The following is a 24,991-nucleotide window of genomic DNA, read 5'->3' on the forward strand; positions in this document are numbered from 1 at the left end:
ATGTCACTTCTTTCACCTGAAAAAGGTCTCTATGAGTGAACAAGTGTGGGAGCACCTATTTGCAAGTGGGATTAGTCAATTTGCAACATACATACATTTATTTACAATTAGAATTAGTCCATTTACGTATCACCCATTCACCTGAAAAAAGGTGCCTGTGAGTAAATAAGTGTGAGAGAGTCCATTTGCAAGTGGGACTAGTCAATTTGCAACATACATACCTTTATTACAACTGAAATTAGTCCATTTACATGTCACCCTGCAATAAGTATTATGAGGGGCAATAGCGTCATTTTCTTTGTGGAATTAATATCATTTTGCCCCCTTGGTCCTGCAGTGAAGTTTCAGAAAGTTTTAGAGACTCTTTGAAATTAATTGTCTTCTGCGGTCCTACAGTGAAATTTTCCCTTTAAAATATGTAAAATCATAGAGTTAGCAACACACAGACATCGGGCACTTTCCGCTTCCGAAGTGGGGATAGTTGGCTCGTAATGTTCTGTGCCAAGGATGACACTGAAGTTGCTTTTGTTGGCTACTCCTCTCATTTAACAGCCCCAACTTTGGAAAGTGCACGATGCTTCCTTTTCATTTGTCGGCAGCCCACTTTCTATTTTGAAATACTACTGTCTTATTTATCTATTAAATTCTGGACATTTTTTAGTTGTTGCATTTATTTTTTCCCAAAAATAAATATTTCACTCGTTAAAATATAGTAGAATTATAATCAAGTCTCATAAAAAATAATTTTGAAAGATCCTAATAACAATTTAAGCAGCTTGTAATGACAAGTTCTACAGTAGAGAATGACAATCTCTAGGACTTATTTGTCATTTTTTTTCATAGGACTTGATTGTAATTCTCCCTTAAAATATATAGATAATAATTTAAAATTTTTTAAATTGTAATTATTCTTTATAATTAGAATCCAGCCAAGATTTGTGCGAAGATACAGAAGAAAGGGAGAATTTTAGTTAGGGATCAGATTCACAAATTAGTTATTAAGAAGGTATTTGTATTTATCACTCACATAGCACAATATTTACTCCTCAAATTATGAGCATTTACCATTCACATAATACGAATTTACAACTAAAAATATATTCAACACTATTTACCACTCAAATAGCACAATCTACAAATGGAACAATGATTATTCATCATTAGTGGTCCTTAGGAATAAAAGATTCATAAATTTGGTTCTTAGACATAGTTCTTCTTTGGAAAAAAATAAAAATATTATATGATGAGATAAGGTTCTTAAATATCCCAAAAGTATTAATGAAAGAGCACTTAGCACCTAAAATTTTTTTTCTTACTTTTATATGCCACGAAAGTTTATTTTTACAGCAAAAATATTTTGACCGTTATTTGTTGTTAAGTTTGACTGTTAAATTATACAGTCTGACTTGTGTCTTTAACAGTTAAACTTAATAGTCAATAACAGTTCATGATAGAAATATTACAAAAATGAAACTTAGGACATATAAAAGCAAAAAAAAATTTTCCAGGTACTGGGTGCTCATTTGTGAATATTTTTAGGATATTTATGTATCTTATTTCTTATAAAACGGGGTAAAGTATTCATGAGCAGTATAACTTCATACACAGGGAGAGAGTTAGGATTTAAGAATAAAGGAAGCCAGATGAAAAAGATACAGTATGAAAGTTAATATAAATTTTGTCATAAAAAAAAGTTAATGTAAACTTTAATGGCTACAAATAAAATATATACCTGTATAATACCATTATAACAGTAAAAGCTAAAACTTTTCGAGGCTATGGCTTCCGCCAGTCCCTGTCTCTGCCTTGCCTTGCCTTGCCTTGTTGTGCATATAGATATTTGACTTAAGAGGTAAATTTGTTCAGGAAGTTGACTCAGGAGTATTAGGAACTTGAAAATTTTTATTCGTGTAAATTTTTTCTAAAAATTTAAAATCCTTACAATTTTATTTTTTATCATTAAAAATGTTAACGGTTAGTATCCCTGTTTTAACGGTCAATACTAGTTTTTTTTAATGGTAGGCGTAAAATTGCTACTATTTTATACTTCCAAGGCAAATTTGTAACAAAAAAAAACTTTCGAATGCCTAGTGCTTCTGAATAAAAATTTTCAAGACAAATTTATATCTTAACCGTATATATTCTTTTGGGAGGTTGTCTTTCCTGATTTTTGAAGGAATTTGGTGGGAATCACAAGTATCAGTGTATTGACTCAGAAGCAGGATGGGAGGAAAATAAGGTAGGATTAACAACTGTATTTGGATCCTTCCTTTTCATGATTGATTTTTTTTTAAATATAAATGATTGGTGATATTAATGGAGTTGCTTTCCTTGACCACATGGACATAGGCGCACCATAACATTTACGGAATTCCATCCATTCATATCCAACCTGTCTGATTCTCTTGGAAGCTGTGGCCGAAGCTTCTCTGTTTCTATTTCCTTTCCAGCCACGGAATAGCAATGTACTTCTTTCATTTTAATTAATGTTCATATGAAGAATCAAGAAGGCTTAGCTATTTGCTTTCTATGATCCATTATATTCTTCTATAATCAAGTGCTGAAGGCTCAAAACTACACACAAACACAATCAATGACAGAACCGCACAATTTAAAAGCAAATATTTACAATACCAAGTTCATATAATATTTGACTGTTACAGACTTTCACTCTACTTCCTGGATTATTGCTAAACCTTGCATCAGATTTCTTGCTTGTACATTAGCCCTTTCTCTTGTTGAAGGACCATCAGAATTAAAAGGATTTGGAGGCATTGGTAATCTGTCTCCTTCTCCTTCCAACATTTGAAGAACTATTTGCATTGATGGTCGATCCACAGCATGCCATTGAATGCACCACAGGCCTACCATTCCCAATTTTCTTGCAATTTTAGCATCCCCTTTTTCCTCAATATGAATCCTCACATCCTCCTTTTCTTCAAAAATATTATAGATCCATTCGGGATAGTAAATGTGGGGAGCATTTTCTTTTGTGTCATGGGTAATCCTTCTTCCTCCTATTAATTCAAGTAGCAACATTCCAAAATTATAAACATCTGCTTTGTGAGATATATTTCCAAAATTTCGTGAGAAGACTTCTAGAGCAATGTAACCCAATGTTCCTCTAGCGTTTGTCATTGACACTATGCTTTGATCCTTGGAACACAGTTTAGCCAACCCCAAATCACATATTTTTGGAGTCAAGTCATCATCCAATAGAATATTATGAGGTTTGATGTCAAAATGCAGTATGCGTTGCTCACAGCCTTGATGAAGATAATCAATTCCTTTGGTTGTACCTAAAGCAATCTCATAGAGCTTTTTCCATCCAACAAAGTTTTGCCTATTGCCTGGTGAATTTATGAAATTTTGTAATGAACCATTTTGAAAGTATTCGTAAACCAGTGCTCTCCTAAAGCCATCAGCACAGAAGCCCATTAAGCGAATAATGTTGACATGATGGATTTTACCCATTGTTCCAACTTCAGTGATGAACTCTTCATCATTTCCTTTAGAATTAGTGAGGATCTTCACTACAACCTTGAACTCAGATGAAATATTTCCTTTGAACACAATACCGAAAGACCCTTCCCTTAACTTGACTTCAAACTGATTGGTAATTCTCTTGATTTCAGCATAAGAATATCTGGTGGGCTTGAGAGCTCTATAGTCTTTCAAAAACTTCTCAATTATTGCTTGGCTTTCTTTCCGTGATTTATAAGAGTTGCTGATATAAAGAATTGCCGCAAGAGTACTCACCACTAGAAGTGAGCCCATCATTGATCCTGTACATATAACACAAACTCGAATATTTAGTTTTAGAAAGTATAATCTGCTTTCAGCAGATTATACTAAGTTCATTTTGGAAACTAACCTGCAATTACGTATTTGTTTGATGAACCTGCAAAAGAAATTAACATGATTGGTCAGCTAAGCATGTTGATATAGGTATTCCAAAGAAGTCATGCCTTATCATGTAAAGAACATTGATGCTCGGCATGAGACAAGAAATGTGTGGTGATTTTGTATGTTTATTAGAACAGATAATTAACATTCTAGGCAAATGCTATGGCCAGTTTATGTAAATGATATAAATCACCATACATGTGTATTGAAAAAGAAGAGCAAAAGTTTTGATGGAAGAGTTTCATATTGCCACTGTGACGATCCCCGAAACATGTAATATCATAGTTGAATATTACTATTCTTGAATCCACATCTTGTTCCATTTGATTCACAATGTTTGCACATTGGATTAGACCACATCAAATGAAGAGTGTTCTCAACATCAAAAATCTTAAGTGGGACAGAAGAAATGTTAAATATTTTGCTGCAAAATAACAAGGTAAGTTGTCCAATCTCACGATAAGACAAAACGGCATACACATGGTAAGCAGAGCTGCTGAGGCACGTTGAAATAATCGCTCCATCTCTTGGCGACGAGCAATTGAAAATTGTAAAGTCATTAAGATTTCGGTCTATGAACTGGAAAGGAGAAGGAACTAGAGTGAGATTGCGGACATGCCTTGGAAGGCAACCAGAAGGATCATATAACTGAATGGTTTGAGATTTGTAATCAATATGTTTGACACTGAGCTTGACTGATCCAGGAAGCTCAAGAACAGCATGTTTGGTAGAAGAACATTCTAAATCAAACCCAGGATAGCCGCATTGTTCTGGTTGGCGTCTTTTTACTCGGAAAGGAAACCGAACAGGAAGTTTTCCACATGATGTTTCAGGTTCTGGACAGCTATTCGAGCTTCCTACAGACCCCAAAAACATGAGAGTTAGCAACAAGCATACAGAGAAGAAGGAGTTTACGACTGCAGTTTCCATATCTCCAGCGTTTGGCTTGCCAAGTAGCTAAGATCAGTTGCATCTAAAATACAAAGTCTCAGAGACTTTTTCAAACAAGGTTAGCTTCCCAATAATTTCCCCACATGGCATACCTACCACCTTACGTGTAAACACGCCTTTATGAATTATATATTGACATCATATATGCTATCAAGTTGGCTAGTGGCAACTTCTTGATTGCAATAACATTGAAATATATGGCTGACTAGCTTTGTAAGTCTCTTTCTTATTTACTCTTCATTTGGAGATCTTGAGAATCATGTATTCCTCCACAGGAAAATTACTGGTAGCTCTGTTTTTGATAATGTTATTCTACAGAACTTGCAAGGCATCAGATGGACACAAAACTGCTCTATTTTATGTGGAGATCACAACATTAGCAGCCCTTTTTAGCTAAAAGAATATCCAAAGGAGTGTGGTGATCAAAGGTACAACCTATCTTGCGAGCACAACCAATTGGTAATGTATTGGCAGTCTGGGAGATACAGTGTTGTGTCCATTAATTATGAGAACTACACAATCCGATTGAGGGACGCTAATATTGTAGAGTTGGATTCCTCTTCCCTTCCTGGGTATTCTTTAACAGACTACAACTTTAGCCAAAGGGATCCATATATCTCCACCATCGATGGGCGCAATGAAAATGGAGTTTGGGAATGGTATGGATTGAACACAAATATGATATACGTAAGGTGTGAACACCCTATGGATTCCCCTGGGTTTGTGGACACAGCCCCTTGCTTCAACACTTCAAATGGCTCTGTGGCTTCTTCTTCTTCTTCTTCTTCTTCATCATCATCGAATTTGTATGCCTATGTCGGCAGTGGATACGTAAGAGATGTGGGGCTCGAGAATGATTGCCGTATAGAAGCGATGTATATGACTTCGTGGCCTGCTCTGTAGAACCAGTCCAGCTCCTGCACAAACATCGACAATATCCTTCTTTATGGCTTTGAGCTCTCTTGGATCAATAGTTTCTGCCCACATTCTGGACATGATTATGAAATAATTCTCGGCGTCGGTGGTGAGAAACCACGCTGTCAAATAGGTAAGTCCATTAATTTTTTTTTCCTGCTTACGTTGATGGTCCATTATTGAATTTTGATGCAATTCTGGCTGCTAATAATATTATACATGTGGTACAAAACCATTTTTTGGGAAAAATATATCATTTTTTGGTTCAGGGTGTGTATCATATGCATTCCACTGTTATCGTACATATTTTTAAAATAAAAAATATAATTAAAAAACTAGTGTGGATGAAATTGAATTCGTTTGGTTTGTATATGAAATAAAGAAAGCAATAAAATATCTAGTTAATAGGAATATTCATCACCCTTAGCACACAGAGGTGACTATTTTTTAATAGGAGTCTATCCATTACCCTTAGGACACTGAGATGACTATTTTTTGCTATTGACAAATTTGGAAGATATTACTTGTATTTTGAAAAGAATGCTTTTCTATTTGAATTTTTTTAATCCATAAAAAAAATTTAAATATTTAAAAGTGAAGAGCTAGCAACACGCAGACAGAATAAAATCTCAATCTTTATCATATTAGCTGTAATATATATATTTTTTGCCCGCATATTAGCAGTAAAATATATATACCATATCCCTGTACTAATACATTTGTTTATCTAGTGTAGCAGCAACAAGTAGCATTTTTAAAATGATCCTTTCGATTATCCAGGGTAAGGCACCCCATCATAACTTCTAACTTATTTGATTCCTTCCTGCATAACACATCCTTGCAAGTTGCACTGTAATGGGAATCTCACAGAAAAAAGAAAGTCAGAGATCTCTGCTGCTCATGTATAAAACTTCTATGAATTTACTGTTAAAGATTTGTCCTAGACATCAACCTTTTTCCCCTTTCACAAATAATTTTTATGACATATTCATTTAATTATTATAATCTTTATTGAATAATAGTGCATTTTTATTTCATTTTCCTTATACGATGTATAGATAATTGTTTATACATTGTGAAGGAAACAGCTAATGCCAAGAGCTCACTTTCATACTAACATGACGACTTGACAACTTATTCAATATGTGGCACTAACTTTTTTAACATTACAGTTATTTTCTCTTAACGGAAGCTAATATTAGTTTTTGTTTTCTCTATTTTTCAGATCTTGTGGACTACGTACACACTATATTAGGTAATCCTTTGACTACTCCAACAGAATTATCTAATTCATAAGAGTGTGAATATGGATAGTTTAATAACTGGCCAAGCACTAATAATGAAGTACTAGTTCAAGGGTACGTTCTAAATATTAAATTTTAATGAATAGTTTATCATACTCTTGGTAAAATCATTCTGGGGACTCCATTTGTCATTGCCCTTCTGATCTATAACTGTCTGCGGAGACATTTATCAATGTATGACAACATTGAAGAATTTTTTGCAAAGTGACAACAATATCATGCCTATGACGTACTCCTATGGAGAAATCAAGAAGATGACAAAAGGGTTTAAAATCAAACTCGGGAAAGGAGGTTATGGCTCTGTGTTCAAAGGACAACTTCGAAGTGGTCGTGAGGTAGCTGTCAAGATGTTGGATAAGGCCAAAGCTGATAACCAAGAATCCATAAATGAAGTTGCTACACTTGGTAGAATCCACCATATGAATGTTGTGCAACTTATTGGTTATTGTGTGGAAGGATTGAAACGTGCTCTTATATATGAGTTCATGCAAAATAGATCTCTTGACAAATACATTTTTTCTAAACACGACAACGAGCAATCCTTAGATCTTCATCAGTTGTATGCCATTTCTGTTGGAGTAGCTCATGGTATTGAATATCTTCACAAAGGTTGCAACATTTAAATTTTGCATTTTGATATAAAGCCACACAACATCCTTCTTGATGAGAACTTCATCCCTAAGGTTTCTGATTTTGGCCTTGCCAAACTCTACCCTACTAGTGATGGCATTGTGTCACTCACAGCTACAAGAGGTACGATAGGATACATGGCCCCTGAACTTTTCTATAGAAACGTGGGTGGGATCTCTAACAAAGCCGATGTGTATAGTTTTGGGAAGTTATTAATGGATATTGCTGGTAGAAGAAAGAATCTAAATGTGTTAGCTGCACAGTCAAGTCATTTTTACTTCCCCTTTTGGAATTATGATCAATTAAATGAAGGAAATGAGATTAATATAGAAAATGCAACGAAAGAAGAAATGAAGTTGGCAAGGAAAATGATGATTGTGGGACTGTGGTGCATCCAAACTAAGCCAAATGATCGTCCTTCAATGAACAAAGTTGCAGAGATGCTTGAGGGGGAGGAGAATGACTTAGAAATGCCTCAAAAGCCTTATTTTTATCCACAAGATGTACCCAATGTTGATGTTAGTAACCATTCAAGTTCGATAGTGTCATCCTGTGATCAATTAGTAAGTAATTATAGAGAAACAACTTCATTTTCAGCTCAAGAAGATGGAAGATCATCATAGCATTGTTTATAGTTCTCCAAACATTTCTGCAAGGTTCTTAATTATGAATAAGAATATTTCCTTTTGTTAGATCAATACAGTTTTATTTTTTTGGCCAAACAGGTCAGCATGGTTTGTTTCTGTGGTAGGCCTTCGTGTTGAGTTTCCTTATGCATTAGACATTGTAGAATGAATTAGGATCTTAGCAACACGGATCATTAATGACTCACGGTATGAAGCTTTCTACGTAATCCATTATTTTGTTGTTCTCGGTTATTTGGCATTGGCAGGATTTATGTCTCTTTGGATAACACTTGTTATTTTTATATGCAGCAGAAACGATCAAAAAATATTGCCAATGGGCCAAGTTCTTTTTTAAAGCATTCCTAAATGAATTATACAAAATTGTTTGGAAGCATCCATTCTATATTAAATAGATTTAAACTAATACGTAATAAATACTCATATAAATATCCTAACATGCACTTCAAGTCTATTCTACTTAGTTTTGCAAATAAAATGTCGCTAAGAGTCTCTCCCAAGTATCAATGCTAAGCTACACTCTGTCATGAAACAGTATACAACCTATAGATACAGTTAGTCTACATTTGAGCTCAAAACATCAGGATTCAGATCAGATGTAATATATTCTTCATAGCACTTTACATATGCTTAACTGGAGGAAAAAAAATAGTCCAGAATTGAGGACTCTCTTAGGAATTTGACTGCTACATGCTAATTTTCAGATTATTATGCACCAAAAAACTCAGAGAGAGACAGAGAGAAAAGCAACACGATCCAAGGTCCTCAAGTCGATACCAAAGAGTTCCTAGCTTATTGGCATCTCCATCTCAAAAAGAAAATAAATATTGATCATATAAATAATTAGCAAGGCTTTCATATATTTACATATTGCATTTTCTATATATACTCGAGTGACTGAAGACTTAAAACTACAAACTTAAACAATGACAGAACCACGCTCACTAATCAGAAGGAAAACCAATATTAATATTTGACATTTATTAACTCTCACTCTGCTTCATGGATTATTTCTAAACTTTGCATCACCCGTCTAGCAGGCTCACTGGCTCTTATACTTGTTGAAGGACCTTCAGAGTCAAAAGGATTAGGAGGTATTGGTAATTTGTCTCCTTGTCCTTCCAACATTTGAACCACCACCCGTATTGATGGTCGATCCATAGCATGCCATTAGATGCACCACAGCCCCATCCTCTTCTTCCTCAATATGAATTCTTATATCTTCCCTTCCTTCTAAAATATTATAGATCCATTCAGGATGGTAGATGTGTGCTGCATTTTCTTCTGCATCATTTGTGATCCTTCTGCCCCCTATCACTTCAAGTAGAAGCATTCCAAAACTATAAACATTGGTTTTGCGAGACACATTTCCAAAGTTTTAAGAGAATACTTTGGGAGCCATATAGCCAAAAGTACCTCTGGCATTAGTTATTGACACTATACTTTGATTTAGAACATAATTTGGTTAGCCTAAAATCAGATATTTTTGGAGTGAAATCATTATCTAATAAAACATTTTGAGGTTTTATGTCAAAATGAAGTATGCATTTCTCACAACCATGATTAGAGCCGGGAATCAGGGCCGGCCCTTCAGGGCTGGCGGGCTTAAAAGGGCCGGCCCTCCAGGGCTGGAATTTTAAAAATACCCCAATTTGCTAGGTCCGGCCCTTAAGCTACAGGGCCAGGGCCGGCCCGCGGGCTTTTGGCCCGTTTAAGAAAAAATACTATTTTTTATATTTATCATATTTTTTATAAAAATAAATCAATGAAATTATTAATAAAAGACATAAATATGAATAAAATTAAGTCACATATAAAATATCATCATATATAAATATTCATCAATATCTAAGAACATCTAAAACATTCATTAACAAGATAACAACATCTAAAAGTTTTATCTATAATGCAATTGTGCAATAAATAAACACTATTATTAATCTTTTGAAACTTCATCATCACTATAATTAATTACTTTTCTTCATAAGTATACTTTTCTTTCGTAACAAAAATATCAAGTTTTTCTTCTTTATAAGAATTTTATTTTTAAATTTTACAATCTAACTATTATTTTACTTTAATGTGAGAAACATTGCTGTTGAAACTCATGAATTTCTAATTCAAATTATAGAATCACAAGTTATATAAGTATAAAAATATTCTATTATCAAATATATATATAGTTTAAAAATATCAACGCATATAATATAAATCAAATCATTATTAAAGTCCAAATTAACCCATTTTTTAAAAATTTAATTGGATAAATTATTATCTAAAACTAAATTTACTTTTAAAATGATAATAATAACTAAATATTTGAAATATTATTAACAATGTAAAAAATTAATAACATTAATATTATATAAAAAAATTTAAAAAATAAAAAAATATAAAAGGGCTTAAAAGGGCCGGCCCGTGGCCCTCCAGGGCTGGCCCTTTTAAGCCCTCGGCCCTCCAGGGCCAGCCCTCCAGGGCTTATGTTTCATTTTAAGAGAAAAATATCAAGCCCGGCCCTCATAATTTCAGGGCCTAAAAGGGCCGGCCCGACGGGCTCGGCCCGTTTTCCCGGCTCTAACCATGATGAAGATACTCAATTCCTTTGGCTATGCCTAAACCAATTTCTTGTTACTTTTTCCAACTAGGAAAGTTTTTCCTTTGGCTGAGTGAATTTATGAAATTTTGTAATGAACCATTTGGTAAGTACTCATCAACAAGTGCTCTTCTAAAGCCATCAGCACAGAAGCCGGCTAAGCGAATAATGTTGACATGATGGATTTTGGCCATGGTTCCAACTTCCATGATGAAGTCTTCACCATTTCCTATTTCGGAATCAGAAAGAATTTTCACTACAACTTGGAATTGGGATGAAATGTTTCCTTTGAACACAGCACCAAAAGATGCTTCTCCTAACTTTTCTTTAAATTGATTGATAATTCTCTTAATTTCAGCATAAAAATACTTAGTGGGCTCTAGTGCTTTACAATCTTTCAAAAACTTGTCAAGCATTTCCCGGCTTTCTTTCTGTGATTTGTAAGAATCGATGATGTAATGAACTGCAACAATAATTGCTGCTAGAAGAAATGAGCCCACAATGACTCTGCGTATATAAAAACTCAAATTTAATAGAAAAAACTATACTTCCATTGGAAAATTCTAAGCTCAATTTGAAAGCTAACCTTCGGTTAAAAACTTGTTTGATGAACCTGCAAAAATAAATTAACATGATATTGGTCAGCTTTGCACATGTACTCAAGTACTTATATATTATTATATTTCTCTATATAGTAGACTTTTTAGAAAGCATAGGCCCACATGACTTAGAGAGGGGTGTCAGCTACTACTTAGATGCTGCCCCTGCTTCCCCTTAATTTTGGGGCTCTTCCAAAAAAATGTTTTGCTATTTTTTTACCATTAAATTCTACATAGTTTGATATTTTATTTGTAGAAAATGGTTCAATTTCTTTTTAATTTAGAGTGCTACATCTTTAAAAAAATCACAAAAATTTGAAAACTATACCATTTTTTATAAATAAGATGTCAAATATCACTCATTTTGTATAGAATTTAATAATAAAAAGAACAACAAACAAAAATTTGGGAAGAGCCCAAAATTAAAAGGAAGCGGGGGGCATCACCAAGGGGTAGCTTACACCCCGCTCCCCATGACTCATCTTAATAAGAATTTTGATGCTTTCCATGTTCATGTGAATTTGTATATCCATTGGAAGCGACAGTTATATGAATGAATCCATGGTATGGTCTACCATTTAGATTTGTCCAAAAAGCAGACCAGATCATACCTGTGTCAAAGCATGCAGTTTCATTACTAATGTTGCTATTCTTGAACCCGCACTTTCTTCCCGTTGATTTGCAATGTTTACGCATAGGATTAGACCAATTCAGATGAAGACTGTAATCATCTCTAAAAATCTCTCCTGGGACGGATGAAATGTTAAATACGTTGGTGCAAGACAAAAACGGAAATCGTCTGATGTGTGTACTTGATGAAATGGCATATACGTGATGGGTAGATCTACGCTGGCAAGTTGAGATTAATTTCACATCCTCGGAGCTTTTCGGCTGCGAGCAATTGAAGACGGTGAAGTTGTCGTCATCATCCTCAAGAAACGACCTGGCTTTGAGCTGGAAAGGGGAAGGAGGAAGAAGAGTGAGGTTAGGGAGATGCAGAGAGAGGCAGCCATGAGGATCATAGAGCTGAATAGTTTGGCAAGTGTAATCAATGTGGTTGACATTGAGTTTGATTGAAGGAGGTAGCTCAAGAACAGCAAAATTGGTAGAGGAACATTGTAAACCAAACCCAGGATAACCACACTCTTCAGGTTGGCGTCCTATTATCCGGAAAGCAAATCGAACAGCAAGTTTTCCACATTTTGCTTCAGGTTCTGGACAGCTACTTTGGCTTCCTACAGATCCTGAGAACCCACCTATTAGCAACAAGTAAATGATGAAGAAGGAGTTTACTGTTGAAGTTCTCATCATCTCCCCCCTCTGGCTTTCTGAGAATGAGTTAATTTAGATTTTTGTTTTTTTTTTAATTTAGTCTTTGTAGTTTCAAAATTTCTTAAGAGTTATTAAATTTAGGGGTGTTTGGTAACCTAAAAATACTTTTCAAAAATATTTTTTTATAGATCGAGATAAATTGCTACATATGTTTATTTCATATACTATAAAAGTACTTTTAAAATCATAATTTTATTTCTATTCAAACACCTTCTTACTCTTTAAAGTTAACTAAAATTTATATAGAAGTCCCTGGCAAGGCAATGTGGGAAAATGAGACAGTAATATACTGACAAGGTCCACACTACCACGATCACTTTGGTCGAATGGTAGATCTGTTTCTAACTACGCATGCATTCACTTAAGCCCCTGTTTTCGTAGTAGTAGAACAGAGCCTTGGGGGCATTGCTCATTTTCTTTTTCATTAGTTAGATCATTTTTTTATGCAATCATTATGTATATCATTGCTTAACACTCTCTATAACGTGAATTAAAAAAATTAATTAAATAATGAGAGGATACTTCTCTCAGATTTATCTTATAGTGTTGCCATAACTTCTCTATCTTATACACTCTGTAATTTAGCTGTGGTGTTCTTGACTGAAACACGTGTGTGTGTAATTTGTAAAATCTATTAATGGAATCCAAAGGCATTGAAGGAACAATATCATCGAATGAAGACTTGTACAAAAGGTATTTCACACGGTTAATAACCTTTTGCATAGAGAAGTAAAGACCAAAAACCAGACTCAAATGAATGAAATGATAGGACGGATGGTGCGAATCAAATGAATGAAATGATAGGACGGATGGTGCGAACATGGACGAACTGGCTTATGCATTTTAAAAAATTTTTATGGAGCCACCAAATCCCTTATGTCAAACACACAAAGTAACATTTAACCTTTTTTAGAAGTTGTTTGCTGTATTCTGAGGACCGTTTTACAAATTCTGAAGTTATAGGGACTAAATTAAAAACTGGTGCAAAGTACAAGGAATAAGGGTCGAATTTCACTGATTACGTCCCATGATATGCCTGCACAATCCAGATAAATCATTGAAGTGGGCTCAGGTGTTGGCATCAGGACCATTCGGGCAGAAAAAATGCCAATGTCATGATGATAAGAAATAAATGGTTGAGTATCTTCAATAATTATGCCGCGCACAGCCCTTTATGTGTAGTACTGCGAAGCTGCCAAACTCGTGCCATCCTCAGAAGCATTCCTTCAGGCAAATTTTTGATCGGATGAAATATGTAACTGAGGACTCGGCTTTAAACGTCATTACGGAATTGTAATCGCTACTTACTCTTGAGTCTAAGGTAAGAAACATGAGTTATAGGAACTAATTAAAAATTGATGCACCTAAACGTCCAATGTTCCTGATCTCCTCACATGACGTACCTGCATGATTCAGATAAATCATTGACAGTGGACCCGAGTCTGCAACTGCTTGAAGATAAGGAATATATGGTTGTGGATCTTTAGTTTATGTAGTTTATTGTCCACTCTTCAATATATAATTATGCAGTTACGTCAGAAGAAATCCTGCAGGCAACTTTTGGATCTATGAAATATATAATTGGGACCAAGCTTGAAGGTAAGAAGCATGTGTTGCTCAGCAGCACAATTACTGGTGCCGTTGTTTCTGATAATGGGATCCTACGAATCTTGCAAGGCATCAGAAGGAGATGTTAATGTTAGGAGAGCTTGCCGGCTAGAAGACTCTCCGAAGGGGTGTGGTGTCCCCATTTACGAGCTATCTTGCGAGCAGAACCAATTATTAATGCTTTTGAAATCTGGGAGGTATAATGTTGTGTTCATTAATTATAAGAATAGTACGATCCGAGTGAGGGATACTCGGGTGGTAGAGTCGGATCACCCTTCCTTGCCTGGCTATTCTTTAACAGACTTAAACTTCAGCTATTGGGACGATCCATATAGCCCCACCATTATTCCATCCGTTTTCGATGGTGTTTATGTGGAACTTGAATCGAATCAACTGACAGAGTATGATATTCGTAAGGTGCAGAAACCAGTGCATTCCCCCGTGTTGGTGGACACAGCCCCTTGCTTCAAAACTTCAAATGGCTCTGTAGCTTCTTCTTCTTCTTTGTATTCACATGTGAATGTTGGCAGCAAAACTCTCGGTGACTTGGGGTTAGACGATGATTTTGGTATAGAACTGATATACATGACGTCCTGCGCCTGCTCCGAAGAACAACCAGACTTGGTCCTGCACAGACACCCACAATATGCTTCTTTATGGCTTTGAAATTTTTTGGTGGAAAGGAATATCAAAACGAAATCAAGCATCTACGCTGTTTAGTAGGCAAGTCCTTAAACTCTAGCTGTAGCTTCATTACTCTTGCATTTTCCTTACTTAAATCAGGCAAATTCTCCGGTTCTGGAATTGGGTTCAAATGAGTCTGTCATAGACATTGTTAAAATGTTCATGCGTCCGACTCTATCATCTTTATACGCACACAGAGAGAGAGAGAGAGGCTTTACAAACTTAATCCACATCCCTCGCTGTCATTTGTCTTTATCCACATATCTTCACTCTTGTCCTGTTCATACCTTCCAGGCTGAAAAGAATTTGCTATAAGTGTCCCTCAGAATCGAAGCCCACGTAAACATTAATCTGATTCCTTTACATGTATAATCAAGAGTGAACTTGCCAATTTGAGTTTTGAATAGTGTTGGGATCGAGTCTTTTGAAAATGGGTTTGCATCATAATAACTTAATCAAGAACTGATAAAGTCCATCATTGGTAAAACATTTCACCCTATATGCAAATTATTTATAATTAGGAGAAATCCCCCATATTATTTATTACTAACATAGTTGTTTTATTATCAGAGGACTTTGTAGCTCGCTACGTATTTGCGTACCGTCGGGTAGGAGGTAAGGAACTTGTAACATTTTTAGCACGACACATTTTTTAATTTTGTAAAAGTATATATTCATCTAATAGCATTCTTCAAAATAAAATATTTAAATTAGAGTGTCAGATGAACTTTTTACTGTTCAAATTTTTTTTTAAAAAAGATTTTGTGACCTAAAAATTTTGTTTTTATGCATATCGTAAAAATAATTCTATGGCTAAATTTGTCTTCAAGCAAATGTTAAAATTTTTAAGATTCTTGACATTCATAGCTTTAATTGAAAATCTTAAACCGTGCACTTTAAATAACAAGTTGTATTTTGTCAAATTTTGTTATCCTAAATTTAAATAATTATATTTACAATTTCCCTTTTATTCAATGTGGCCCTAGCTATTTGCTCAAGATATAAATTGACATCACCTCTCACTTTCTTTGCTTCGCAGCCCTTATATTATCCGCCATCATTTTGTTAGGTAATTTCTTGGCTTGAACCAAACAATAAAAGTGACGTGTTAGTTCGAGATAGAGGGCCAGCCCCCACATTCTAATTTTTTTTTTTTGTGTGTTTCTCTTTCAAATTTTCGTGAGCAGTTATACTTTGCCTTTGTAGAGGAATTTTTGGGATCGTAATTGTCATTGGTCTGTCGATCCATAAATGGCGACGAAGACATCTGGCAGTGCATGTCAACATTGAAGAATTTCTGCAAAGCCACAGCAGCACCATGCCTATAAGGTACTGCTATAAAGAAATCAAGAAAATGACAAAAGGGTTTAACGTAAGACTTGGGAAAGCAAGCTATGGCGCTGTGTTCAATGGAAAACTTCGAAGTGGCTATCAAGATGTTGGATAAGGGCAAAGGCAACAGTCAGGATTTCATCAACGAAGTTGCTGTACTTGGTAGAATCCACCATGTTAATGTGGTGCAACTCATAGGTTATTGTGTGAAAGGATCAAAGCGTGCTCTTGTATATGAGTTCATGAAACATTGGGTTGTAACATACTTTTTAAAAAAATATAAATATATAAAATTAGTAATATTTTATTAATATGTTAAAAAAAACAGAGAGAAATGGCTTTCCACCAAATTCGGTGGAAAGCCGGGGGGGATTTGACTTGGAGAAGAATTTTGGGGGAGGGTAGTCAATGAGAGAAAAAAATGAAGGAAGAGTAATTAATGAAGAAGAAAGAAAAAGAAAGGAAGGAACATATGAAGAAAGAATGTTGGGGAGGAGTAATAAACGAAGGTGGAAAAATTGGGAGTAGTATTAATTGACGAAGGAAAAAGGGCGGACGCAGGTTGGAAAGAAAAAAAAAGGGGACGGTTGAAGAAAAAATAGGATGGGTGTAGATATAAGAAAATTGAGGAAGAGAATTAAATGTCATGATATTAAATACCTGCGGCTTTTGTCTTCCTTTCACTTTGTGTGAGAAGTAGAGAAAGAGAGGGGGAGAGGCAGAGAGGAAAAGAGAGCAAGCGAGTTGAATTGCAGAGTACGTGACAAGTTTTGGGAATCATTTAGGTACACAAAACTATTTGTTTTTGTCAAATTTTTTTTATGAATATTTTCTATATATTTATAGTTTTATATTATTAGTATCATTATAATATTGAGAGAAAATTTTACCATTTGAGTATGGAGTAAATGTGGAGTTTTGATAATATATGACCGTAAAAATTTAAAGATACATTAATAAAAAATTTTAATCAGTTTATATTTGTTCAATGATTGTTTTGAGAATTTTAAATTAAGATTTTAGCTGAAAAATTTGTTATTCAAAGATATAGAATGTTTTTGCTGATTAAATTTAAATTAAATAATTTATTTGGATTATTAAATATATTATTGAGATTTTAATTAGTTTGAATATTGAATAGGTTAAAAATATATTTTGAAATAATTTTTGAAGGCTTGAAAAATTATAAATTAAGAATTTTATGAAATTAGATAAAGTTACAATTTATTTATAATTCAAAAAAATTTGTTTGGTTGGAGGAAAATTTTTAATGAAACTATAATAAATAATTGAGATTTTAATATAAAATGTTTATATTTTAAGAAATATATACATATATATTTAAGTTACTAAATTTAAATAGTCTTATATGTAAATTATATTTTCAAAATAACATTATAGCTATTATAAATAGCTAGATCTGGGAGTTTATGTAATTTTAGTTTAGAGAGTAGTCTTAAAATTTTAGAGTAGTTTTGGAATAGTTTTGAGTTTTATATTAATAAACTTTTATGTGCAATTTTGTAGACTCTTAAGAATTTAGAATAATCTTTGTGTGAATATTTATAATTTATAAGTTAAAGAGTACCAGGTAATTCTAAAAATTCTTTCATGTACATGTGAATTGTGTATGATTATATTGTGGATTTACTAATTTTTATATCATACTGAAATATAATATTATGATTTTTCAAATACATGCTTTGATATGTTATTTGATTTTGTTAAGATTTATTGCTATTATGATCAATATTTAAATATATTGATAGGTCTGAAATTATTATGAGTTGATGTTAAATGATACATAAATTTTATTGCTATCTTATTTTTAGTAATATATTTGAGGATATATTTATGATGTAATATTATTTGCATATGGCATATACATTGTTGAGCTAAGGATAGAAAGAGATTTGTATGGATATAAATTACCGCGTGATATGCTATCACTCAGTGCACAATAGATGGCACTTGTCAGGGCTTCTTCTTCCATAGTTTCCTTTGGCTTGGAATTTATTAGAGTTGTGGGACATATGATACCTCCCTATCTGCAAAGGAGGGGAGTCATAGTCCGAACTTGAGCTTTTATATCTTAAGCCAAATAAATCTCTAGTATTGGTAAGCTTGGAATAATTTAGTAAAATGAATTAATTCCTATTAGACTATGCGTTAGCCTATTGTAACACCTTATTTAATTATATCCATATACCTGATAAAATATTTCATATAAAAATCCATACGTTACTAACACTCCAAACAATTCATAATTTCAAAATATTTCTGACATGACAACAAAATAAACTATTAAAGTTTTATAATCATGAGAATTAAAAATATAACATAGCATGTGTCCGAAGAGCACAGAAGCCTTCACGGCTCACTCTATTAGTGCCTTCCCTTGATTCCTACTAGATCCTTTGCCTGAAAATTGTTAAGATAGGGGATGAGATCAAACGTCTCAATAACTACTGAAATTCTAACCTATACAAGCAAATTATATATGATAATAAAAAAATCCGTTTATATGTGTCTGGGTGTATATATATATATATATATGAAAACTACGGATTTGATACATTCAACTCAATTTTATTTTTTTTAACAATATACCAATATTATTTTTCTAATATATCCAAAAATAATGCAATATGCTGCCTCCCTTATATCATCGTCTACCTTTATACCGCTGACTAGAGTCATAGGCTAACACATAGTCTGATAGAAACTAATCCATTTTACTGAATTATTCCAAGCTCACCGATACTAGAGATATATCCAGCTAAAGATATAGAGCTCAAGCTCGGACTATGGCTCCCCTCCTTTGCAAATAAAATAAGGAGGTTTCACATGTCCCACAGCTCCATTGAATTCTCGGCCAAAGGAAAACATGGAAAAAAGGGGCCCTGACAAGTGTCATCTACTGTGCACCAAATGATGACATACCACGTGATAATTTTATATTCATGCAATCTCCTTCTATCCTTAGCCTAACAATGCATGTCAGATGCCAATAATGTCACATCATAAATACATCTTCAAATATATTAAAAATAAGATAGTAATAAAACTTATATACCATTTAATAGCAACTCATGACAATTCCGTAGCCATCAATATATTTAAATATTGATAATAATTAATAGTAATAAATCTTAACAAAATCAAATAATATATCAAAACATTTATTTGAAAAATCATAATATTATATTTTAGTATGATATAAAAATTAGTAAATTAACAATACAATCATACACAATTCACATATACAAGAAAGAATTTTCAGAGTTACCTAGTACTCTTTAGCTTACAAATATTCACACAAAGATTACTCTAAAATTCTTAAGAATATACAAAATTGCACATAAGTATTTATTAATATAACCTCAAAACTACTCTAAAATTCTAAGACTATCCTCTAAATTAAAATTACATAAATATATATTAACTCTCCCAAATTTTTCTATTTATAGTAAATATGATATTATTTTGACAATAAAATTTTCATATAAAACTATTTAAATTTAATAACTTAATTAAATATATCTTTATTACCCAACATATAAATATTTTGTACTAAAATTCTTGATCATTTATTATAATCTCATTTAAAACCTTTTCTTAAACCAAACAACTTCTTTGAATTATAAACAAACTACAACTTTATTTAATTTCATAAAATTCTCAATTTACAACTTTTCAAGCCTTAAAATTTTTTTTCAAAAATATATCTTTAACCTATTTAACATTCAAACCGATTAAAATCTCAATAATACATCAAATAACTCAAATAAATTATTTAACTTAAATTTAATCAGTAAAAACATACTGTAAGTCTAAATAACAAATTTTTCAACTGAAATCTTAATCTAAAATTCTCAAAACAGTCATTGAACAAATATAAACCAATTAAAATTCTTTAACAATGTATCTTTAAATTTCTACAATCATATGTTGTCAAAACTCTATATTTACTTCATATCCAAATGGTAAAATTTTCTCTAAATATGATAATGAAACTAATAATATAAATCTCTAAGTAAAAATATGTATAATGAAAATTTGATAAAAAGAAGTATCTTTGTGTATCTAAATGATCCCCAAAGCTTGTCCTAACTTTCAGATCACGTATTGCAGCTCTTATCACTCCCTCCTTCTCTTCTCTCACCTCTCTTCCTCTTCCGTGCTCTCTTCCTCTGGCTTGGAAAAAGATAACCGAGATAACGGTATATAATACCCTGCACATTTAATTCTTTCCACCACCCCTTCCTATTTTCTTCAACCTATATTGTCCCCTATAATTTTTTTTTCCAACCTACGTCCTCCCTTTTCCCTTGTTCAATTAATACTATTGCCAATTTTTCACCTTCATTTGCTACTCTTTCCCAACATTCTTCCTTTGTCTGTTCCTTCTTTTCTTTTTCTTCTCTCCATTTAATACTCCTTCTCCTTTTTCAACCTTACACCACCCTTCTTTCCATTTTTTTTATTCTTCTAATTTACTACCCTCTCCCAACTTCTACTTTCAAAGTCAAATGCCACAACTTTCCACCAAATTCGGTAGAAAGTTGTCTCTCTCTCTCTCTCTTTGAAAAGTATGTTACACCTATGGCTCTAGTCAGCTGTATAAGGGTGGACGGTGATATGAGGGAGGTTGCATATTACATTATTTTGGATATATTGGAAAATAATGTTGGTATATTGTTAAATTGAAAATGAAATTAAGTTGAATCTATACATCCTTAATTTTCATACACAAAATATATACTCACACACATATAAACGAATTTTTGTATATTATATATGGTTTGCTTGTATAGATTAGAATTTTAGTAGTTACTGAGATGTTTGATCTCATTCCTTATATTAACATTTTCAGGCGAATGATCTAGTAGGAATCAAAGGAAGGCACCGATGGAGTGAGCCATAACGGCTTCTGTGCTCCTTAAGTACATGCTATATTATATTTTTATTTGCCATGACTATAAGACTTCGATCGTTTATTTTGTTATGTTAGAAAAATACTTTGAAATTATGACATGTTTGGAGTATTAGAAATACGTATGGACTTTTAAATAAAGTGTTTTATCGTGTATGTGGATATAATTAAATGAGGTGTTACATGGGTCACTTGACAAATACACATTCTCTAAACCTAATGACAATGAACAATCCTTGAATCTTCATCAATTGTATGCCATTTCTCTTGGAGTAGCTCGTGGTATTAACTATCTACACAAAGGAATCAACATGCAAATTTTGCATTTTGATATAAAGCCACACAACATTCTTCTCAATGACTAGTTCATCCCAAAAATTTCTGATTTTGGCCTTGCCAGACCCTATCCTACATATTATGGTGTCGTATCTCTAACAACAGCAAGAGTGACTATAGGATACATAGCTCCTGAACTATTCTATAGGAATGTGGGTGGAGTTTCTTATAAAGCCGATGTCTATAGTTTTGGAAAGCTATTGATGGATATTGTTGGGAGAAGGAAGAATTTGAATGTGCTGGTTGAACATTTAAGTCAATCTTACTTTCCCTTCTAGGTATATGATCAACTAAACGAAGGAAATGAAATCAACATAGAAAATGCAATAGAAGAAGAAATGAAAGTGGCAAGGAAAATGATGATCATTGGGTTGTGGTGCATTCAAACCAAGCCTGGTGATCGTCCTTCAATGAACAAAGTTGTGGAGATGCTTGAAGGAGAAGAGCAAGACTTAGAATTGCCTCAAAAGCCTTATTTTTATCCGCAAGATTTGCCTGCAGTTGATGATGATGATAATAATTCAAGTTCAATGATTACATCATCTGAGCCTGAAGAATGTTCCTCAACGGACGAAATTGTAGAGATGCCAGAGGGAGACGAGAAAGACTCAAAATTGCCTCAGAAGTGTCATCAATATGCACTAAATTTACCAACAAAATCTTTCAGGTTCAACAAGTCTGTCTACGCTTAGAAGCATGTTTAATTAGGATATGAGATATATATATATATATATATAGTAAATTTATGTTGGATACCAGCGATCTACTGATCCTAATGTATATTAATCTTTGTTGAGACAAGTGATGCTTCCAACAAGTATCTTTGCTTTTGTATCAGAGACCGCAAATGTGAATAAGAAATTTTTGGGGGGGGGGGGGTTTGTTGCTTTATTAGCATGAGAAGTTGATATTAGACTTTCATTTTTATTTGATATGTGGGATAAATTATGGAAAGAAGCGCTTGTCTTTTTATGGTATGTTTTCCGAAGAATTGGTACAACATACTATTTCCGATTCTAAATATAAAAACTAGTTGACTGATTTGAATAGATTAAGAAAATAAGTTAAGTTAGTTATTTGTGATAAATATGTGTTGTCTTTCTTAAAATATCCTTACTAATCAAATGCATGAGTTAGAATTACTATTATTAAAAGGAATATCTTTAAAAAATAAATAAATATGAGAGACAAATTGGATTAGGATCTTATATTTATGACCAAAATAAAAGTCAAATAAAATTTTATATTAAGAATTGGAGGTTGTATCATTTATCAGTAAAATCAGATATATATGTCCTTTAAGGTGTCTTGTCTGGCAAAGAACAAGTGTTGAAATCGCATAGCTCTTTATCAAGTTCCTTAATTTATGACGTAAATAAGTTCTGTTTCTCTTCTAACCCTTTCAGTTAACTTATTTGAACTACTGAGGATGTATTCTTCAAGAGAATGTGTTCTTACAGAAAAGATCTAAATCACATGTTATTATCCTCTAAAACAAGTTTTAAATGAGAACATTGTCAAATAATATGTGCTTTTATTTTTTTTTAGCAAAAAATAATATGTACTTTTGTTAAGATATAATTTTTATATTAACAAATTATTAACACTTTAGTTTAATAGTTCATATAAAATTATCAGTTTCATTTGTGAATTTGGGGGCAGAGCACAGTCCACATGAGTGTTGATCATTATTTAGACTATCTAGATTGATTTTGGATGTTCTAGATTAAAATTAAATTTTTATATATTTTAATTAATTTTTTATTTTAGTAAATACAAAATTTAAAATAAAAACAATTTCATAACTAACATAAAAAATTACATATTAAAAATTTTAAATCTAAACTATTCATATCAAATTATGAACCGTCTAAATTACATTATAATAATAAGCACATGGTACTTATTATTGTGATAAGCACCAAATGAAAACCTCGCATCAATTCGGGCTTCGCTAGAGATGATGTTAATGTGAAGATTTAGAGTCAGAAGTCTCAAGTTCTACAAGTTTTATATTAAAAAGCTCACTTGATTGCTGCACAGCGTTTTTTTTTTCTTTTTTGGGTTTTTAAATTTTTAACCTGTAAAGTCTGACTTTGGTCTTAACTTGCATATTATATTTTGAAAGGAGAATTACAATCAAGTCTCATAGAAGAGAAATAATTACTAAAAAGTCTTAATAATAACATGAACAGCCTATAATAACAAGTCCTATAATGGAAATGACAATTTTTGAGACTTTTTTGTAATTTTTTTCTTTCATAGAACTTAATTGTAATTCTCCCTTCAAATAATGATATTTTGAGATTTTGCTCCCCCATTCTATTTATAAAACAATGTCCAAAATTTAATGAAATGTTTAATTTGTATCTTTAAGACTTATTCTAGAAAATGTCAGGGTCTCTTGTACTTTAAGCTTAAATAAATTGATGCCATTTATTATTAATAATAGATGTCAAGTAGAATTGCAATAATATATGCCCTTGAAGCTTCTAACAAAATGTTAGATGACAAGACATCATCCTATTGGAGGCAATCTTATTTCAAGCATTGTTGGACATTAAATATGAGCATATCTTCCTATGAGAATTTAAATCATGATTTGCTCATATTGTGAGGGATTAATTCTCTCTACTAGACTAACTCCTATGATCAGCAGAAATGGAATTGTATTGGTAATATATACCCACGTTGGATTTCGTATATAATATTAATGATAGACCTGGGCCAGTATATATATAGATATCATGCCCTGGACTCCTCCAAGGAGAATCAATGTGTTTCGTCTTTCAATGTAAGTCCGCTATGTTTTGGACTCACTTCTCACTTGATAGTCTTTGACTTTGAACACTCCCACTGGTTTCCGCCTCGTGGGTTGAGAGGACCTAGTAGACACCTCGTGCTTAAGCCCCTAAAGTGCTATCTCATATCGTTAATATGAAAATTTATTTTATTTTTATTTCAATCTTAAATATAAGATTTAATTCACTTTATCTCTCATACTTATTTAACTTTTTTTAAGATGGTCTCTATAATAATCATAGTTGTAACCAATATATTTGATTAGCAAGGATATTTTAGAAAAGACAACACCTATTTATTTTAAATAACTAACTTAACTAATTTTCTTAATCTACTCAAATTAGCTAACTAGCTATTATATTAAGGACCTGGGGCAGCATAATTTATAGTTAGCCATTTTATAAATATTAAGAGAAATT

The 24,991-nt window shown here is 32.8% G+C and overlaps 2 protein-coding genes and 3 pseudogenes across 2 annotated transcripts; 2 read left to right on the forward strand and 3 right to left on the reverse strand.

The window, feature by feature from the left end:
* Nucleotides 1-2,621: 2,621 nt before the first annotated feature.
* Nucleotides 2,622-3,908, reverse strand: LOC114729901 (rust resistance kinase Lr10-like). Its single transcript, XM_028916926.1, has 2 exons — nucleotides 3,875-3,908; nucleotides 2,622-3,785 (listed from the first exon to the last, which is right to left on the reverse strand). Exon 2 carries the CDS (start codon nucleotides 3,778-3,780, stop codon nucleotides 2,668-2,670), a length of 1,113 nt encoding a protein of 370 aa, XP_028772759.1. The 5' UTR covers nucleotides 3,781-3,785; nucleotides 3,875-3,908; the 3' UTR covers nucleotides 2,622-2,667.
* A 277-nt stretch (nucleotides 3,909-4,185) lies between these two features.
* On the reverse strand, nucleotides 4,186-4,836 carry LOC114729939 (RING-H2 finger protein ATL22-like). Its single transcript, XM_028916968.1, has one exon. It carries the CDS (start codon nucleotides 4,834-4,836, stop codon nucleotides 4,186-4,188), a length of 651 nt encoding a protein of 216 aa, XP_028772801.1.
* A 1,791-nt stretch (nucleotides 4,837-6,627) lies between these two features.
* Nucleotides 6,628-8,531, forward strand: LOC114729940 (rust resistance kinase Lr10-like; annotated as a pseudogene).
* An 809-nt stretch (nucleotides 8,532-9,340) lies between these two features.
* On the reverse strand, nucleotides 9,341-12,853 carry LOC114729942 (rust resistance kinase Lr10-like; annotated as a pseudogene).
* A 1,674-nt stretch (nucleotides 12,854-14,527) lies between these two features.
* LOC114729943 (rust resistance kinase Lr10-like) lies at nucleotides 14,528-22,462 on the forward strand (annotated as a pseudogene).
* The last annotated feature ends 2,529 nt before the right edge of the window (nucleotides 22,463-24,991 follow it).

This window comes from Neltuma alba, unplaced genomic scaffold (assembly GCF_004799145.2).
Source record: "Neltuma alba isolate B1F8T4 unplaced genomic scaffold, ASM479914v2 tig00012694_pilon, whole genome shotgun sequence".
Classification (NCBI taxonomy): Eukaryota; Viridiplantae; Streptophyta; class Magnoliopsida; order Fabales; family Fabaceae; genus Neltuma; species Neltuma alba.